Source organism: Lupinus angustifolius, chromosome LG20, assembly GCF_001865875.1.
Source record: "Lupinus angustifolius cultivar Tanjil chromosome LG20, LupAngTanjil_v1.0, whole genome shotgun sequence".
NCBI classification, from domain to species: domain Eukaryota; kingdom Viridiplantae; phylum Streptophyta; class Magnoliopsida; order Fabales; family Fabaceae; genus Lupinus; species Lupinus angustifolius.
Window position 1 is genome coordinate 12,251,745 of NC_032028.1, and position 18,640 is coordinate 12,270,384.

An 18,640-nucleotide genomic window follows, 5' to 3' on the forward strand; every position below is an offset into this window, starting at 1 on the left:
ACAATCATTCTAGTCAATCAAATTGCAAACCACATCATATGAGACAACTCAATATTGTAGTTTTAATGACCATCGTAACTACATCACACTATAATTACGATGTGACACTAGTTCACAATGATGCTTTCATAGCGCAGCCGTATTGGGCCATAAAGAATTCTTCAAAAATAATTTTTTAAACACAAAATAATTTACACCGCAATGCCACAATCTGCATCACAACAGCTGTAATAACTACAATTACAATAATCATAATTATGACCGCAATCATGACCACAACCGCAATTTAAAACATTAGTCCAATCTATCCTTAAAATAGTTATAGACCATAACCAAGAACAAATTTATACCATAACCAAAACCAAATATAAATCATAACCAAGACCAGATAGGAGGTACAAATGTTCCAGTTTTGACAACATTTATTAAACATAAGCAGGTAAACTACCATTAGTATTGCTTTATTTTATATTATTACATGCCATTAATGCTTTTTGCTGTGCTCTTCTGGTGGTTTCACAATAAGGATCGGAGTTTTTGCATGATGTGCACAATAATCGCTTACACTTCCAAGAAATGTCCTGCCACAAAATAACCAATTTAAGTTAAAATATATAAACACAAGCTTAGTTGATTAATTAAGATAGCGAGACCCTTTTCCTATTCTAGCTGTTGTACTCTCTCCCTTTCACTTCATAAAATCTTTTGAGTCTTAAATGGAAATGAAATGAATATAGCATTGGGGGAAAAAGAGAAATGTAGAAATTGCAAAGAAACATAAAGGTATACAGCAAAATTATTGTAAGCTAGCAATAACCTTTTGAGCATGCCAAGGCCACGGCTACCGATTATTAGTAGATCTACTTGTATTTGCTCTACGGCTTGACAAATCATTTCCCTTGGGTCACCCTTAAGAATGATGCTTTCTGCTTTCACCTACATTTTCATTGTAACATGTTCAAACAATAATGTAAGACATTTGGCTTGAGGAATAAGTTCGCTTTTGTCCCCCTCCCCATTAAGGATTCAGTGTTTGCATATGACCACGAGTCATATGACCAAATTGAGTAGCTTCATCTTCTCACCTAAATCGTCTTATGTTTGTGCACTTTTAGAGAGTTGAAATTGTTAAGTTTCAATCTCAAAATTAATTAGCAATAAGAGCACCAGCCAATAAGAGACAACTATATCTCTCACCTAAAAACTAACATTAGAGAAGTCTAACTTTAGCTTTTATTTCATCTCAAAACCAATTTGAGATTAGTAACCAACATACATTTAAACTACATCCAGAACAATGAAAGATGACAGGTGGACTCACTTTCAAATAGAACCTAATGGTTGTATCTGTATGCTGTACCATTGAGATTAAGGGAAAAATCTAAATAGTAACGATTCCAGAATCTATAACATGACTTATATAATGTGCATGTAATTTCCGGGATCTTATAAGAAATGAAATTTTGTCGGACAACAATGTTATTTATACAAATAAGTATCTTTAATCATCACTTATTTGTATTTTTTTATACATGCACCCTAGAAAAACATCATAAAATCCACTAGCACCATAAAAGTTGTCCCACAGTAGTTGTACATAACATTACATTAGGGAATATGGTATAAATTATTGAGACATTTACCAGGTTATCCTTGCATATCTGCAATGCCCGTGAGATAATGGATGCTGATATTTGTTCTTGGGCCTTCTGCACAGAATCGGCAACTACAGATGCAGGGTAAAATACTGCTGAAGGGACATAATTAATTATCATAGTTGTATCATCAAATACACGAATAACATTTTCACAGCCACTACCCTAACAAATTAGTATTGAGGAGCTAAGCTGGTGCCTTCAACCCAATTTAGTTTCAAAATTAAATTTTTATTTGATCATTTTATTTCATTGGTAGGTTTAGATTTTGAATATCAAATGATTAAAATCAATATATGAAATATATGGGAGGTAATTATTTTAAATAAATTATGGAAATAAATGAGGATTTTGTTGGTTTTAATAATAGTATATCCCCCAATGACAATCATGTTTTATTGTTTTATAAACGACAAAATTATTCGTGCCAAGTATTTAACGCGAATCGCTTAATATTTTTTCATAATATAATTATTGTGTGCAAGAGTATCCTATACTACTCCAATATAAAAGGGAGAATAAATTTACTAGTTTTTAATTTATTTAATTTAAAAATAATTATAAATCAAGAGGCTTGTTAAAGAAGATTTACTAGGCCTAATATAACAACGAATGACTTGTATCAAAAAATGTGTAGCTTCAAATATTATTTCTTCCCATTAGTTAAAAAATATATATTTAAAATAAAAATTTAATAATAAAATATTTTTTTAACTAATCATAATAAATGATAAAAGAGTGACACGCTTTTGATATAAAAGATGTACTCAGCAGTAATGGAAGGAATACAAATCAGTTGTCCTCTCAATTTTATATTCGGAACAATTAAAAATATCACTTGAATGAAAATGAAAATTCCTAACAATAAAAAGTAATATTTTTCTATTGATCAAATCAGATATTGATGAGTTATAATGCAGGACACTATTTGGACATAATACTTTACCGTTATAGTATTATTTGAGACTCACCCACTTATCCTAATACTAATATGTATCTTATCTTTAAATAGAAAGATCATATTAATTAGAAAAGAAACAAACCAGCTCCACCTGGTCCAACCGGGACCGGATACACATAATTGTGAACTTTGTGCTGAACATGAACCAGAAACACCTTCCCTTCATTCTCTGATCCAGTAACCTTGTTACTGAATAGCTTATCCAGGGCCCACTTAAGAGCATAGAAACTCCCTTCACTCTCATCTATTGCGACCATCACCTTCATGTTCATCCTACGCTCCAATGCACCTGCGCCTAGATAATTACTATCACCACCAGTTTCCTCCATCACACTCTGTCTTACTTCCATGCTTTTATCATGTATGTGTCTGCAAAAATGTGATTAAACTCTACGCGTAATTTGCAATTATTATAGTAAAGGTTAAGCATACTATATATTATGATAGTGTTTGCCCTGACACCTTTTTTTGTTATCTTATGTGTTTTTTCGTTGTGGGAACTGGCTGAGACTTGGCAGCACCATAGGTTCTATTGTGTGGAGAATGCATACGTGTAAATTTTACAGATAGACATTGCTAATGGTTTCATGCAAAAACAAAAACTTACAAGAAAAATTAAGATGAAAAGAAAACAATTGTTATTAAAAACAAGTGTTTGCCATTCTCTTTTATAACCAATTAACCACATTTACCGGCTTTTTTTACCATCCATATCCTATCAACTCTGGTTTGATGATATTGTCAACTATAAAGCTTTAGGGATCCTGATCACTTCAATTATTATCAGCAAATACGAAATTTTCTCAAGGAAGTCAATCACTATGATCGGGACGAGCCGTACTTGTTCAAAGAAGGAACCGACATTATAATTAGAAGATATATGGATTCAAAAGAAGCTCAAAAAATATTGTGGCACTATCATAATTCAGCTTATGGAGGACATTACAATAGAGAAAGAATTGTTGCGAAAGTTTTCCAATATGATTTTTTCTAGTCCATTATTTTTAAAGATGCCAAATTTTTTGTCCAAAAATGTGATGCATGTCAAAGATCTGGTGAAATTGGAAAAAGAAATGAAATGTCCTTACAATACATTTTAGAAATAGATATTTTTGACTGTTGGGGTATTGATTTCATTGGTATTTTTCCATCATCATTTTCAAATGAATATATTTTGGTGGTTGTTGACTATGTTTCTAGATGGGAAGAAGCATTAGCAACACCATAAGCGGATGGAAAAACATTTATAAATTTTTTGAAAAAGAATATGTTTACCCACTTTGGAACACCAAAGGTACTCATAAGTGATGGGGGATCTCATTTTGTAAATTCTCAATTACGCAAGGTTTTAGAATTTTACAATATTAGACATAAGGTAGCATCACCTTATCACCCACAAACCAATGGTCAAGAAAATAGAACTAAAAATAATTTAAGAAAAGACAGTCTCATCTTCAAGAAAAGACTGGTCACAAAAGTTGGATGATACTTTATGGGCATATAGAACTGCATATAAATCACCAATAGGCCAAACTTCATACCAACTTGTTTATGGCAAAGCTTGTCATTTACTAGTTGAATTGGAACATAAAGTCTATTGGGATCTTAAGTTCTTAAATTTTGATTTAAATGATGCAAGAACAAAAAAAAAGAATCAAATACATCAACTAGAGGAAATGAGGTTCCAAGCCTGAGTCTTCAAGAGACTATACAAAGAAAAGGCTAAAAAGTACCATGACACTAAAATTCGAAGAAATGATTTTTACGAGGGTCAAAAGGTGTTTTTGTTCAATTCAAGATTGAAATTGTTCCCGATAAAATTTAAAACCAGCTGGTCAAGACCCTATGTGATCAAGAGTGTTAATGAATATGGAGCAATTGAATTAAAAGATCCAAAGTCTCAAACGACTTGGACTGTGAATGGACAGAGGTTAAAACCATATTTTAGCAATGAATCAGACTCCATCATCAGAAATGCATTAGAGTAACCTCTACAAACGGAAAAATAGGGGTCAAGCTAATAACGTTAAACGAGTGCTTACTGGGAGGCAACCCAGTGGTTGGTTAGTTATTTTATTTCTTGATTTAAATTTAGTTTGAATTATGTTGTGTGATTTAATTGTTTGCAAGATTTTTAGTTTAGTATTGTTTTTAATAATTTTCCATATTCATCAAACATCTCTTTCAAAAATAGTTTTTGATTGGCTTGAGGACAAACCATCATTTAAAGAGGTGAAACATGATTGATGAATATGTGAAAATTATAAAAAAATTATGATGCACATTTATTTAGAAAGTAATTTGTTTGTCCATAAACGCTTCAATTTTTTTTCAAAACCAAATTGAATTGAACAAAAAAAATAAATTGACAAAGATTGCATGATTGAAAAATTGCTAAGCATATTTTTAAGCTTTCATGAGCTAAATGAGATATAAGCCTAAACTTTTTGTGAAAAATCACATAATGTCATAACAAGAAAATTTTGTGCAAATGGAATTTTAAAATTGTGTAACATGATTGTTAAAAATAATTTTTCAAAACAAAAGTGTAAATCCAAACCAAGTGAGGGAGTGAGCCAAACACATGTGAAGAAGAGAAAAATTAACATTTGTTTTGTCTAATTAAACATGTTTTAGTCTTTGGTTCTCTTTATTGCATAAGATTGATAGGAAAGGATCAATGCATATTTAATCTTTAATTGAATCAAAAATGGTCAAAAAGTCTAACAAAAAATAAAATCATCATTTGATAAGCATCTTTCAGTCAAACAAACTGAATTATTATTTTTCAAACAAACCCATAAACAAAAATTAGAACAAAAAAACAAAAATTAGAACAAAAAGTTCTAATTAAGAGAGCATGATTTTTTTAAAAGTGTTTGGAAAAGAATAAGTTGGGGGAAATTGGTGGGTTTGGCTTCTTGAAAAGGAAAAGTTAAAAATATTTTTCAATCTCTTCATAAAAACAACAAAAGTTGTCAAAAAAATAGAAAATAAAAAAGGATTGAAAAATACAATGAAAAAGCCAAAAAGAGCCAATGTTCAAAAAGATAAAAGGTTGGGAAGGAAATTATGAAAAAAAAGAGTGAAGTGTTTCATTAAGAAAATTTAGAAAATTTATGTACTCTTAAAATAATTTTGCTTGTCTAGAAAAACCATAATTTTTCAAGTCTAGCCTCAATACAACCGAAAACAAGTCCTTAGTGATCCTTGATTGAAAATGCAATTTTAAGAGAATAGGTAAGATAAAGACCAATTTCAAATTACTACACGCAAATGGTTGAAAATTGAGTGAAACACTTACATCCCTTGAAAAGTTCTATTTTTGAACTTGTGTGCACAACAAACACTTTTTGATTGAAAATTATTTGCTTTGGTTTTGTTACACATTTTTTGATGAACATAAGCATGCAATTAATGTTTGAAGCATTATGTGTGAAAGTCACAAATCTTGAAGAATCTCATTGAAAATTTTGAGTATGCTTATGCAAAATTTGAAATCATGTCATGCCAATCTTGAAAATTAGCCAAAACCAATTTGGATGTGTTTTACCATTTATTTGAGGACAAACAAAGTCTTAAGTTGGGGGAGTTGAAAAGTGCGAAAATACTTAATTTTCATACACTTTTCATGGCACTTATACTATGTAATTCATGCAAAACCAACTTAATTCAACATTTTTTAGATAAATTGTCACAGTTTGATTGTATATTTTGTCCGCCTCTTTTCCAAATCTTTGTGTGAAGTTTTTTAGGAAAAATCAAAGAGAAGAAAAAATCAGAAAAATAGTCAAGCAAGGAGGTGTCCACATAAGCCACTTCTGATGTATACATGGCAAGCTAAGTGCTTGCCCAAAAGCATGGATCAAAAACTTGAAGTTGCTCACTAAGCAGTCTAGCGTGGACAAACAGGACTGCCCAGCTTTCTTGGCACCAAATTGACTTAGTCAGGCACAAGCTTGACACGGTCAGAAATCTTGGAACAAGATAACCTGTTGAAGCAAACATCTTAGCGTGCACCTAGACCGCCTAACCTGGAACCACACATCTAGCCATAGCAGGACAAGCTGCTCAAGCAGGTAGCTGAGCGGTGCCACCCAAGCAGCCAAACGGGCTGGACCCGGAAAGTGGTCAACTTGACTTGGCCACCAAGAAATGATGGCATCATGCATGACCTCACTTGATAAGACCTTTAGAATAGCGCATAATAGCCTTGTCAAGTAGCTCACAAGTAGCTTTGGTGAGTCAACAACAAGCAGCTGACTAAGCTGCTTGGCTAAGGATCAAACACATGCTGAAAGGTTTGGTGCGCCTGGCACGGACCAAGAGGGTCTGGCGGTGACCTGGTTGCCTATAAATAGGGGCCCTCTTCCACCATTCAATATACACTTCCATTCTTCACTTCTTCTCTCAAAAACACTTCTCTATAGAATTCTTGTATTTGGGGCCATGGTTCCAAGCTAGTTCTTATGTAAATTTTGTAATTTGTTTCTTAGAATTCAAGACGAGAAAGGAGTTGACAAATGTGATGGAAAATATAATTTTTTAATCTCATTTGGGTCCAAAAGCATCTCATCATTGGATAGATGGCTAACGCTCCGACACATTGCTTTGGATTATGGTGTAATGTTATTTCTTTTCTTCATTTGTAACATTTTTTTTACTTCAATATTTATTCAAGTTATTAATTTTGGTAAATTTTGATTCTTTAAGAAGTTCTAATGCGGTTTTAGCTTGATCACCTAAAACTTGATTTAAATATCCAAAATGTTTCTTCTCAAGGTTACAAGTGAACTAAAAAGTATAACATACACCTTAGTTCACTTTCCATATCAAAGCATTTATTTTTAAGCAATTTATGTTCAAGCCTAAATAAAGTTAACAGAGCCTGAAGTAGGGTGTGACAACCTACACCGACGAGTTGCAGTTAATTATTATTTAGTGTATTACATAAGGTTTGAAAATTATCTTATCATACTAGGACACTAGATAGGGGATTTAGACTTCTTGTTTGGAAGTAACCAAAGTATAACACATAACTTGCCTAATGTTTTCAAAATTATTTGAGTCTAGAAATAATTCCACAATTCAAACAAATTTTCTCCTCAAGAAATTGTGAATACTAGTTTATATTTCTTAGTTAACTTTTATGCAACATAATATAAAATCATCAAAAAATTATTAATCATATGATTTTCTTCTAATGCTATTCATTTTGGTTCGACATAACCCTATACTATACTATCATTGAATCTTGAAAGAGATGCAAGTGTAACATAGTAAAGTGTTAGCTTATAAATTTTATTTGTTGATTAAAGATTCATAAAAACATAAGTTCAAACCAATTCATGGTTTGTAACTTTGTACGTAAGAATAATATAAAAAGTGCAATACAATCAATGAATTGTTATTTAAAACAATAAAAGAGTGATGAATAATAAATCTAACTGCTAACATTTACTTTCTGTTATTTACATTTCCGCAACTAACATTTATTTATTGTTTTATTCTTTTATTTTTTATACCAACCTTTCGTAAGAAATGGTATGGTTAACTTAATAAAATGAGACTGACATTTATGGTATGGTTAAAAGGAACCCAGAAAGGGATTAAATGAGTAAAGTTACTAACTAAATAAATTGTTCATCACTCATCACTCTTTAAATAAGTAAAATAAACTTGCAAGACAACTCGAATTAACCTTTCAACAAGTGACACATTTGTTGTTGAAGGAGGAATTCTTATTGTGGAAATCTGCTTTCAACATATGGCCACACGACCCCTCAGTCTCGGTTAGATTGTCCCAGCAGCCTCGACTACACTGTCACGCAGGGTCAAGGTCATGCTGCGTTGAGGCTTGGCCAACATGGTGGGCATTCCTCAATCATGCTGATGGGCGTGGTTAGAAACTTGACTCGGTCAAGGCCTAGGCCTAGTTGCAATGGTGACTTATATTTTCTCGGTGAGATTAAAAGGCTCATTAAGGACTTGACCTTGCTTAAGCATGAAGCCATCTTTCTTTGGTTGTTGTTTTTCTGTTTTATTGTATATTTACTTGGAGAATTAGTTAGTTAGAATAAGAGCTTTCTCTTCTTCTCATCTTCACTTCAACTCCATTAATATTCATGGAAGGTACTATTTTAAGACATGCTCTATTTATCAACAAAGAATAGCTTGATTTTTATTTAATCTTTGTGATCATCACTAGTACTTTTGTTGTATAAAATAGATATTTCATTGTCTTTTTTCGGAACAACGATTTATTTAACTTTTATAATTGTTCTTGGGTATGGGGAAAGTCAGGTTGGACGGGCGGTTTTCGGTCGACGAGTCTTGTAGATGTTGCATGAGATTGATCTAGGAGTGACTGGGTGAGCACATGAAAATGTACTTCGACGCTCAAGTCAGTATATGAGATGTATGAGAATAAAGAGAATGTAATGCAAGATTAATAGAGAGAGTTAAGATATATTTCATATAGGAGATGTCCCCTATTTATAGTAGAGAATGACATGGAATATTCTCTGGTAGATGCTGTTGGCATGACCAAACATTTTGTCATGTCATGCCTGTCCCAGACAAGCATGAGTTGCTTTATCTCTGCATACTATACATCTGATAACCGTATTCTATGGATGTCTTTGTCGTCTGACAGAAAGTGGGTACAGGGTGCAGGTGGTATACAACAGAGCTCTATGTCGTTCAAGTGGTGTGATAGTCCTGTGCAGGCAGCGTGACAGACAAATGACAAAAGTAGTGGTCCCCTATATTGTTATTTCGGTCTCTTTCGGTCTATTGAGTCCTTTCTCTGAATTGTTCGGTTGATCGGCCTAAATCCAAAAGTGCTTGGAGTGAGCTCGTTCTTTCCGGTACATAGCCGAAGCTTGGTGGTTTAATCCAGCCATGACATAGCTTTGGACTGGGAAGGAACAATAACCATTTCCTCCATATTAATCCTGAGTACAATATCAATCCGCATACCTGAGGACTAAATGCTTATATAAGACTGTTGATTGAAAAGTAATAACATTATTATGAAAAATGCATTTTGCAAAAACATTAAAAATATCTCAAGAGTTCAGGAAGATGGAAGGTTGTTTCATTGTAATGCATACTATACTTTACACATGATCCAACAATGAACAAATAATAACATTAAAAGGTGGATATCATACGAAAACTTAGTACGTCAAAATTCGTATTTAACAACGCATATTTAATAGTGCTCATGTATAGACACTGTTAAATGATAGGTAAAGGGAAATCAGTGTTAAGTGAAACAAACATTATTAAATATGATGGATGAATATACATTCAACAACGTTTGCTTCATTGAGCGTTGTTGAATGTATGACTCAAAGATTTAATAATACTAAGTGAAGCAAACATTGTTGTTTCTTACGCATTCAATAGTTACCTCAAATTATAATGGTAATTATCATATTTGCACATGAAAGTAAATTCCAATGTAATCAGACCACAGATAGATTTTTCATACACAATTTAAGGTAAATAGCAAGTCAAAAGAACCATTCATTTCTTATTGCATTGCATATTCAATTATTCACACACATTAATCACTTCATGAATCAACCAGAAAATAAAATTAAAAATCAGTTGATTATTGATTATCTTTGGTAATTTCTCCAATAACTCACACATGTCTATGCTTCATATCCTAGTTTGCCATCCAAATCTCGCTCTTCGAAGCCTTCTTCAGCTTTCACCAAGTCTCTTTTTGCTATGTCAAGATCTATCTCAGCAGCAGCCATCTTTGCCTTCAGCCTCTTGATTTCCATCTCTCGAACAGTCACATTTTCCTTCATCTTTTTCACCTCTGCTGCTCTCTCCATATAACTTTTCATACCTAATGCAGATTGAACATGGGGCTCCAGCCAAGTCAAATCAAATTTAAATGTCTCAAGCTCCTCCCATAAAGTTTGAAGATCCATAAAGAGAACATCATTCATATCTTTAACTTTTTTAGTCTTCAGGAAATGTAGAACTCGACCCAAAGCTGTGAATGCCCATTCAGTAAACCTACAACTTCTATTCTGCTGGCATTTGATAAGAGATGGATATCGTGAACATACTTCTTCCAGTAGCGGAACAAAAGCGTTTTCTATTTTCCCTAAGCCCCTTAATTCCATGAGTTCGCCCAATGAGGTAGAGGATGTTTCCTTAGGTGAAGGATTATCAGACACAACATTAACTTGTGTTGAAACCAGAGTAACAGTAGCAGGTTTGGCTGCTTGATCGACCTGATTCTCACGTTCACGTTTGGTAACAAAAATCTCAGCTTCAATTATACAAGTATCATCCACAATAAAGCCTGTGCTAGGGTCACAAAGTTCATTTAAAGGCATGAATGCCGTGAAACCCCAGTCATTCTCTCTTGCATTAAATTCATGTTCAGTTTCTGAAAAATCAGTAAATCAAAGGTTATTACTCATCTCAGATGAAAATAAAATTATATGACTCACATGTACACACAATTAAAATGTATAATGACCAAAGTCATGAAAAAAGTCCATCCCAAAAGAATAGTCTATTTATGTAAAAAATCATCATGACTTAAAGCATCATACAAAGCCTCCATATTGGACATAATGACATATCACTATGTTAGTGTTGAGATGATATAGATTATAGAACTCAATATAGTCGAACAATGGAAGCTTATGTAGTAGTTTTAATCAATCAATTAGAACATATTAATGTTGTTAACAAGAAAGAGGGAATCCAGAAAAGTTAGAAATAGCAAAGGATCATAAACGTTAAAGGAGGCCATCAATTGTAAACTCGCATAATACGACGCCAAAAATGTAAAACCTAATACGATTGCTAAGAAACACATGTTTTATCCATAGGGAAATAACACAGCTAAACTCAATTAATAAATCAAGTGAGAAGAAGAAAGTGAAAAGAAAACGAAATGTTGTGCAAGGGAAAGGAAGTGTGAAACATACCTTTTGTTTTAGTCATATTGCTATTGACCTTATTAATTAGACTCAACTTGAATTTTGCGAATCTGCTCCAGCCATAAGGCAAATTAGCAGAGTCACCAGCATCCAAATAAATTGACAACAAGTAGTCCACATTGTTACCCTTCGGAAATATAAAGATCCGCCTAAACAAATTAAAAATGCAAATCAATGAAAATTTTGTCTAAGAGGAACACGTCAAACACGTAGATATACTATATAGTAACAAAATTTTGCCTCACATTATTTTATTCGGATGCAAAAAATCATTATAATAACGTGAATAGAATGTTTAACAAGTTCTCTAATGAGCATGTTTCTGACTGATGAACTCATTAACCAAGGTTTTAAATTTAGGTTCACATCAATATTTTGAGAGTTGCCGAAACCAATTGTGGCAGTATAGACCACATATATCCGCAATTATCTGAAACTTCAAGGTTTTAGAAGTTTCCTAAACTGCTGTTTAAAACTTATCTTCAACCATATATATGATTAACCATAAATTTTTATATCACACTTACATATTAGTCTCAGAATATAAAGGTTAGCATGATTAACATGAATTGATTTAAGTACCATGGATGACCTCCAATGAAGAAATTCTCAGAGTACAGCTTGTTGTGCAATTTAGAAAAGTTCTTGATCGTCCATGTAAACGTTTCCGCTGTTTCATCACTTCTTTGTTGATTCTCCATTTCTAAAGCCAACCAGCTCCAAAACCAACACTAAAAAGAACAAACAAACAAAGAGACTTTGTTAAAAATGAATTAACAATTAATTACTGCCACAACTTTTGTAGGTGAAAGAATTCAATAAACGATTGCATAATACAAATGAAGAATATGCATGAAAATTGAGAGTGAACAAAATAATACATAATATAGCACTGTCAAAATCAGAATACAAATATGAACTCCGATCATTCAATAATAAGAAAATTTTGGGGGCGGGAAGCACTAAGGGTACTAACAACGGACCTTAGTTTCCGATGAATGTGAGAGAAGAGAAACAGAAGGTCAGAGGTGATACAAAGTCAAAGATTATAGAAAGAATGAAATTTCGAAAGAGTTCTTAAACAATTTAGTCGTCGATGTTGCTTACTCCATTGCACAAAGTTTGTCATTGGATAAAGCTCATTACAAAATAAGAGTGAAGACATATTGGTTTCCAAAATTTACACGTTACTATTAATTGTTATATTTATTATAGGGAAAATTTCAAATTTTTTTGACAATACGAAAGGGTAACCTCTTACCTTTTTTAGGTAAGGAACTATTCTTTACTTTAGTATCATCGTATCGAGTGACTGAGTTGTTCAATGGATTTGCAAGAGACCTTCTTGGAGTGTCTGATCGGAGCTTGGGCCCCCTCGTGAAGGTATTTGAAAAGGTGCTTAGACGATCAAGTCGGAATATGAATGAGTAGAGAATAAAGAGAATAGAATGACAAGAGTAAGAGTTCAAGCTACGAGGGAATAATGTTACTTTCTTATTGGGTGGATCCCCTATTTATATGAAGGTTGATAGGATATTCTTTGGCAGATGTTGTTGGCATATTCGACTGTTTGGGCTTGTCGGCCTGTCATGGCTGATTAGGGGTTGCTTTATCCATGTCGAGCAACCTAGGAAGGTTGTACTCTATGCATAATTGACTTTATAGTTTGCAATATGCTTAATAGTCACAATCTAGGTATGTCCTTGCCGCAGAGCAGAAAGTTAGGTGAGAGTTGTAGGGAGTAAGTTTATTGTGAAAGCTCCAAGGAGGAATAAGCTGGTCTGCCTTGATCAAATAGTGGATAGTGGGGATCCTAACAGCTTTTATATGTATGAGATATACTCTCGGAAAATCAGTCATTATCTTCCCTTGGATGGATGGTGTGATGTCGTCCTTGGTCATCTTTGGGTAGCTCATTCTCAACTGCATTTGAATAGTTGGGGGTTATCTAGGCATTCGCCCTCTTCTTCCAAATCCGACAGTTTTCTTGCACTCTCCACTTATTCTTTTGAATGTTCCGGGTAACACATAGCACAAACACGGATGAAAAGAGGGATGGTCATGTCTCGAGTGTTCGGTGAAGTGGGGTTTTTTGGTCTCTCATAAGGAGTTGTGCACATAGTGGTCAGCGGGGGGTTGGGTGTTGGACGTCTTTTCAAGCTCGATAAATTGATGGGCTCTAGAGCAGACATCTCTAGGGTATCTTCTCCATGATTATTTTACTTTTTTATTTTTAGAGGGGAATAAATTATTTTTTATTTTTTGTCTTACAAGATAATATATATCTCCTACGTATCTCTATCAGTAATAGGAAACCAAGATTCTGTAGTTTTATATAAAAAATGTTTGTTTGTTAGGTGTGTTTTAATTATTTTTAGGAGCAAAAACAATATAGTGTGAGCGACGAATGATGACTTGAGGAAGAGAAGTGAGTCTACTATTCTTCCTCCATTCTTAATATGATTATTTCATTTTATATTTTTATGTTTTTTAGAACAAATTGAGAAGATATTCATACTTATTTAAAATTGTATTATTATTTACATTTAATTTTTAATTTGTATTATTGGTATTAGCTAAGAGTGATAATTGGAGGATTTGGATTTGGATCTCAATGAATGGATGAAAAGTCATCCATCAATCCATATAAAAATATAAAATCACATTTTTAAACTATTTAATTCATTCGTATTCAATGGATCACAATCCATCTATTTCATCCATGTACCGATTTTATTGGATTGGATGGATGAATATCCAATCCATTTAATTATTTTTAATTTGAACTAAAAGCATTTTTAATAAAACATTTTGAATGAAAAAATCCTTTTAAAATTTATTATTTAATAAATTATTTTTAAAATTAATTTAATTTTAAAAAAATATTTTTTTTAAAAACACTTTTAAAAAGTGATTTAAAAAGTTAAGGGTAATTAATGTACCCAATTATAAAGGGTGGGATTTAAGCCATTAGATTGTCTGATGCTTATGTTATTTTCAATTTTCAATTGTAAAATGCAGGAATTATTCGGAAAATTAAAATTGAACAGAAAAATTCTATAAAAAATTCAGAAAATTTTAAACACTTGGGCAATACTACAATCTAATTCAACAAAAAATGTTTAAAAAATAAATTTCATAAATGGAGACATAAAAAAATGACAATAAATAATGAAAGATAAATGCAAATTGAAAACGAATCAACAAAAGTTTTTTGGGTATGTATATTAATTTTTGGAATTTTTTTTTACTTTTTATTTCTTTGGATGGATTGGGTATCCGTCCAAATAGGTATATACTTGTGGATATTTATTAGATATAATGGATGGATTTGAATTCATCCATTATCAACACTATCCATTAGATTATATTAATTAAAATTTATTACTTCTAACGGATGGACTTAATTTGGATGGATTATGGATTGTGGATAGTTTTGCTACCTCTAATAGTGTTTCAGTCTAATTAAAAAATATCACTTAATTAAAAGAAAAAACATAAAAACATAAAATAAATTTTTTATATTGCTAAATCAAATGTGATTAGCTTAGAAAATGATGCGGGATACCCCATCATTGGTAACCAATGATATATATCTCATATTTATGTACAACATCATATTAATTAGAAAGGAAACAAACCACCTCCACTTGGTCCAACCCAGACCGGATACACCCATCTATAGTTGTGAACTTTATACTGAACATGAACCAGAAACACCTTCCCTTCATTCTCTCATCTAGTAACCTTGTTAGTGAATAGCTTATCCAGGGCTCGCTTAAGAGCATAGAAGCTCCCTTCACTCTCATCTATTGCAACCATCACCTTCATGTTCATCCTACACTCCAATGCACCTGCGGCCAGATAATTACTCTCACCACCAGTTTCCTCCATCACACTCTGTCTTGCTTCCATGCTTCTGTTCTATTCGTGTCTACAAAGATGTGATGTTAGAAATTTATAATTTCTAATTAAGGTGTGAATCATATATTTGATACAATGATATCAGCTATTTATTTTCGGGGTTATATTATAAGTGATCTAATTACTAGCACCCCTTATATTTCTAAAAGCTGATAACGGATATGGGCTTAATGGATGGATACCCATCAGGGTAACCCATAGGGGATAATGGGAACTCTATAAGTTAACGCATGAGGAAGGTTATGGTCCCCAATACACCAAATCAAATTCAGTTTTCTCCTCTCCCCATCAGAGTGAAAACGCAAGTCCGAAGAGGAATCGGGGATTTGGTTGAGGAAGGTCATCATACCACAAAACCTCTTTCAGAAACGTAGATCAAATGAGCACATCTAGGAACGTGGATTCATGTATGACACTGCACCTTTTGTTTCATATATGTGTGTAAGAATCATGAGATTCAAGATCATAGGATTGGTATTTCACCAATCATAAGGAATTCCCAACAAGTGATATCAAAGTGTAGGTTCTGAATTTTCACGATTCTCCATGAAGGTGTTTTCCCAAAATTTTGCATGAACTCTAATTTTAATTTGGGATATTTTGCTTCCGCTGTATGTCATGAAAATTGAAAATATATGAGTTGATCATTTATGCTACATCATAACAATGTTGAATTAGATGGATTCAACACATATTCTCTATTGAATTGCATCTGATATATTTATTGAATTTTGAATTCGATCTTGCACAATTGGGAATTTAGCTTTTCTTGTTCTTGTAAATTGAATCAGAATTGCATCTATTAGTGTTACTGTGCAGTCGAAATTTGATTTGGCACTGTTCAGTGCATATTTTGTATTAGGCACTGTTCAGTCGAAATTTAATTAATTAACAACCTACAAAAGAGGATATTAATTAACAATCTTGATTTTTTTAATGGGATTACGCACTCTTCAGTGCATCAAATTTGTGTGTGGTGAAATTATCAAGATGAAGTTTTTGGCACTATTTTTTACGGTCTTAGGCACTGTTCAGTGCATTACATTTTGTGTGTGGTGAAATTATCATATTTGTTCTATAATAATTTTGTTTTATGATAACTAAAATACACATACTTTTAGTGACTTATATTGCTATTGCATAAGTGCAAGTGTTTATATCCAAATGCTTTCTTTGCACTGTTTCTTTAAATAGCTTGCACTGTTTTGATTTGGAATTATATGGAAAGAAATTGTGGGATTAGATTTGATAATCATAAAAGATATGAAATCTGAAAGTTTTAATTCCAAGATTATATTTTTTCGTAATGGACCGATATTGTGTTTTTCATTTTATCTGTTAATTATTTTGAATTAATTAATGCAATATGTTGCCAAAGTAACATCTATTATGAAAATTAATTGAAATTACACAGATGAGGATGATATTATTTATGCGAATTGTGTTTGGCCCAAAGGAAGACACAATTTGGCCAAATAATAACATACATGTTATGATGAATATGTAACAATTATAAAGTTTCTTTTTCATGTGAATAATAGTCCGTCCAAAGAAAGGCTATTATTTGATAGAACTAATTGTTAATATTTGATCATTACACTGAGAGTACCACTTACAAATTGATTTCTCTGTCCAAAGACTAGAGATTGATGTTGTGTTAGGTATCTTGTGATGAGTCTATTATGTGAACATGTCTTGTTTTATATATATTACCTGACTTCTTTGTTTAAATGATTGCAACACTTATGGTTTGTTGCATTGGTTGGTGACTAATTGCATTATTAAGTAGTTGCTATTGTTGAAACATTGTTTCTGTTAGGACAACTTGCCTTGCTATGTTTAATCATGTATAAAATGATACTATTTTTTATGGAAAATTCAAAAGTATCATCACTGAAATTCGAAATGCAATCCTCGTGATGAGAATAATGCAATGCTACCAATATGCTATAATGGATATATGTATTTATTGTGGATATAAATAATATATGTTTTGGATTAAGTGTTGAATCAAACTCAACTAAATGATTTTTTTTCTTTTGAAAAATAAATTGTTTGACATTTTAAGTGAACCTATTAAATTTGAAGTCGCCAAAGTGACATATTTTCTATGAATTGTTCATAATAAGTGTCAAATGCTAGTGCGTATATGTATCCATGCAGGTATTAATTGGTCCAAAGGAAGATTATTATTTGGCCAGATTATATACACACATTTGATGGTAAACATGTGCAAGAATGAGTTTAATTGCAAGAATGATTGTAATGTAATTTTTTTGTTCTTTTACTAGTGTTGCAAATATTTATGCTCAAATTAAGAACATCTCATTGCTGAATGGGACAAACTTTAAGGTCTATAAGGAAGTCGTAGAAATTAATCTCGGTTGTATAGATTTAGATCTAGCAATTCAGGTGGAGAAATCCATTTCTACTATGAAATCCTTGATGAGGTTAAAATTGAGAAATTGGAAGACTTTAAATGAATGTGCCTAATGATCATGAAACGCTATATTCTAGGAGCGTTTTGGGGCTCTATTTCTGAGGGTCGGAGTGCAAGAAAGTTCCTTGAAGAAAGAGAACCATGCTTTGCCAAAAATGAAAAGGCGGAGACGAGTAGCCTTTTAGCTAAACTCATCTATATGAAGTATAAAGGCAAATGGAACATAAGGGAGTACATTATGCAAATGTCTAATCTCGCATCAAAACTCAAGTCACTTAAGTTAGAGCTCCGTGATGACTTGCTCGTGCACTTGGTTTTGATCTCGCTTCCTGCACACTTTGGGCAATTGAAAGTGAGTTTTAACACTCAGATGGACTATGTGCAAAAGGAAGATAGATTGCGGAGAGATAAGACTGGAAGTGCTCACTTAGCTATGACCTCTCAGAATAAGATAACAGAGAACAATAAGGATATTGTGAAAGGGTTATTTGTGTTTTTCCTCAGAGAATGTGGAATTGTTCTAAAATACGCTATATTAGGCAAACCTAGCATGAAGGGTGTCGTTGAGCAATTAAATCGAACTCTTAAGGATATGGTGAGAAGTATGACTAGTCATTCTTCCTTGCCAAAGTCTCTTTGGGAGAAAGCTTTAAAGACTGCAGTTTACATCCTTAATAGG

General features: G+C 32.6%; 2 protein-coding genes across 7 annotated transcripts; both read right to left on the reverse strand.

Moving 5' to 3' along the window:
* LOC109335318 (universal stress protein A-like protein) lies at nucleotides 323-3,031 on the reverse strand. 5 transcript variants are annotated; one of them, XM_019571454.1, is made up of 4 exons: nucleotides 2,708-3,031; nucleotides 1,644-1,726; nucleotides 818-936; nucleotides 323-581 (listed from the first exon to the last, which is right to left on the reverse strand). In XM_019571454.1, exons 1-4 carry the CDS (start codon nucleotides 2,964-2,966, stop codon nucleotides 485-487), a joined length of 558 nt encoding a protein of 185 aa, XP_019426999.1. In that variant the 5' UTR covers nucleotides 2,967-3,031; the 3' UTR covers nucleotides 323-484. The 5 variants fall into 5 exon arrangements, with proteins under 5 accessions (XP_019426999.1, XP_019426997.1, XP_019426998.1 ...); XM_019571452.1 differs by having other exon boundaries at nucleotides 1,644-1,747; XM_019571453.1 differs by having other exon boundaries at nucleotides 2,699-3,031.
* Nucleotides 10,136-12,735, reverse strand: LOC109335174 (MATH domain and coiled-coil domain-containing protein At3g58270-like). Of its 2 annotated transcripts, none has more exons than XM_019571275.1 (4): nucleotides 12,581-12,735; nucleotides 12,180-12,328; nucleotides 11,586-11,746; nucleotides 10,136-11,035 (listed from the first exon to the last, which is right to left on the reverse strand). In XM_019571275.1, the coding sequence occupies exons 2-4, from the start codon at nucleotides 12,296-12,298 to the stop codon at nucleotides 10,281-10,283; spliced, it is 1,035 nt and encodes a 344-aa protein (XP_019426820.1). In that variant the 5' UTR covers nucleotides 12,299-12,328; nucleotides 12,581-12,735; the 3' UTR covers nucleotides 10,136-10,280. The 2 variants fall into 2 exon arrangements, with proteins under 2 accessions (XP_019426820.1, XP_019426819.1); XM_019571274.1 differs by lacking the exon at nucleotides 12,581-12,735 and adding an exon at nucleotides 12,479-12,553.

Bases quoted from the DNA above. Each gene is read 5' to 3' on its own strand.
- LOC109335318 (XM_019571450.1), bottom strand. From the start codon at position 2,966: ATGGAAGTAAGACAGAGTGTGATGGAGGAAACTGGTGGTGATAGTAAT. The intron at 937-1,643 runs GTAAATGTCTCA...ATGAAAATGTAG, and splicing joins AGATATGCAAGGATAACCTG to GTGAAAGCAGAAAGCATCAT. The intron at 582-817 runs GTTATTGCTAGC...ATTTTGTGGCAG, and splicing joins GGCCTTGGCATGCTCAAAAG to GACATTTCTTGGAAGTGTAA.
- LOC109335174 (XM_019571274.1), bottom strand. From the start codon at position 12,526: ATGATCGGAGTTCATATTTGTATTCTGATTTTGACAGTGCTATATTAT. The intron at 11,747-12,179 runs GTACTTAAATCA...TAATTTGTTTAG, and splicing joins TTCATTGGAGGTCATCCATG to GCGGATCTTTATATTTCCGA. The intron at 11,036-11,585 runs GTATGTTTCACA...CTGATTTTTCAG, and splicing joins CAATATGACTAAAACAAAAG to AAACTGAACATGAATTTAAT.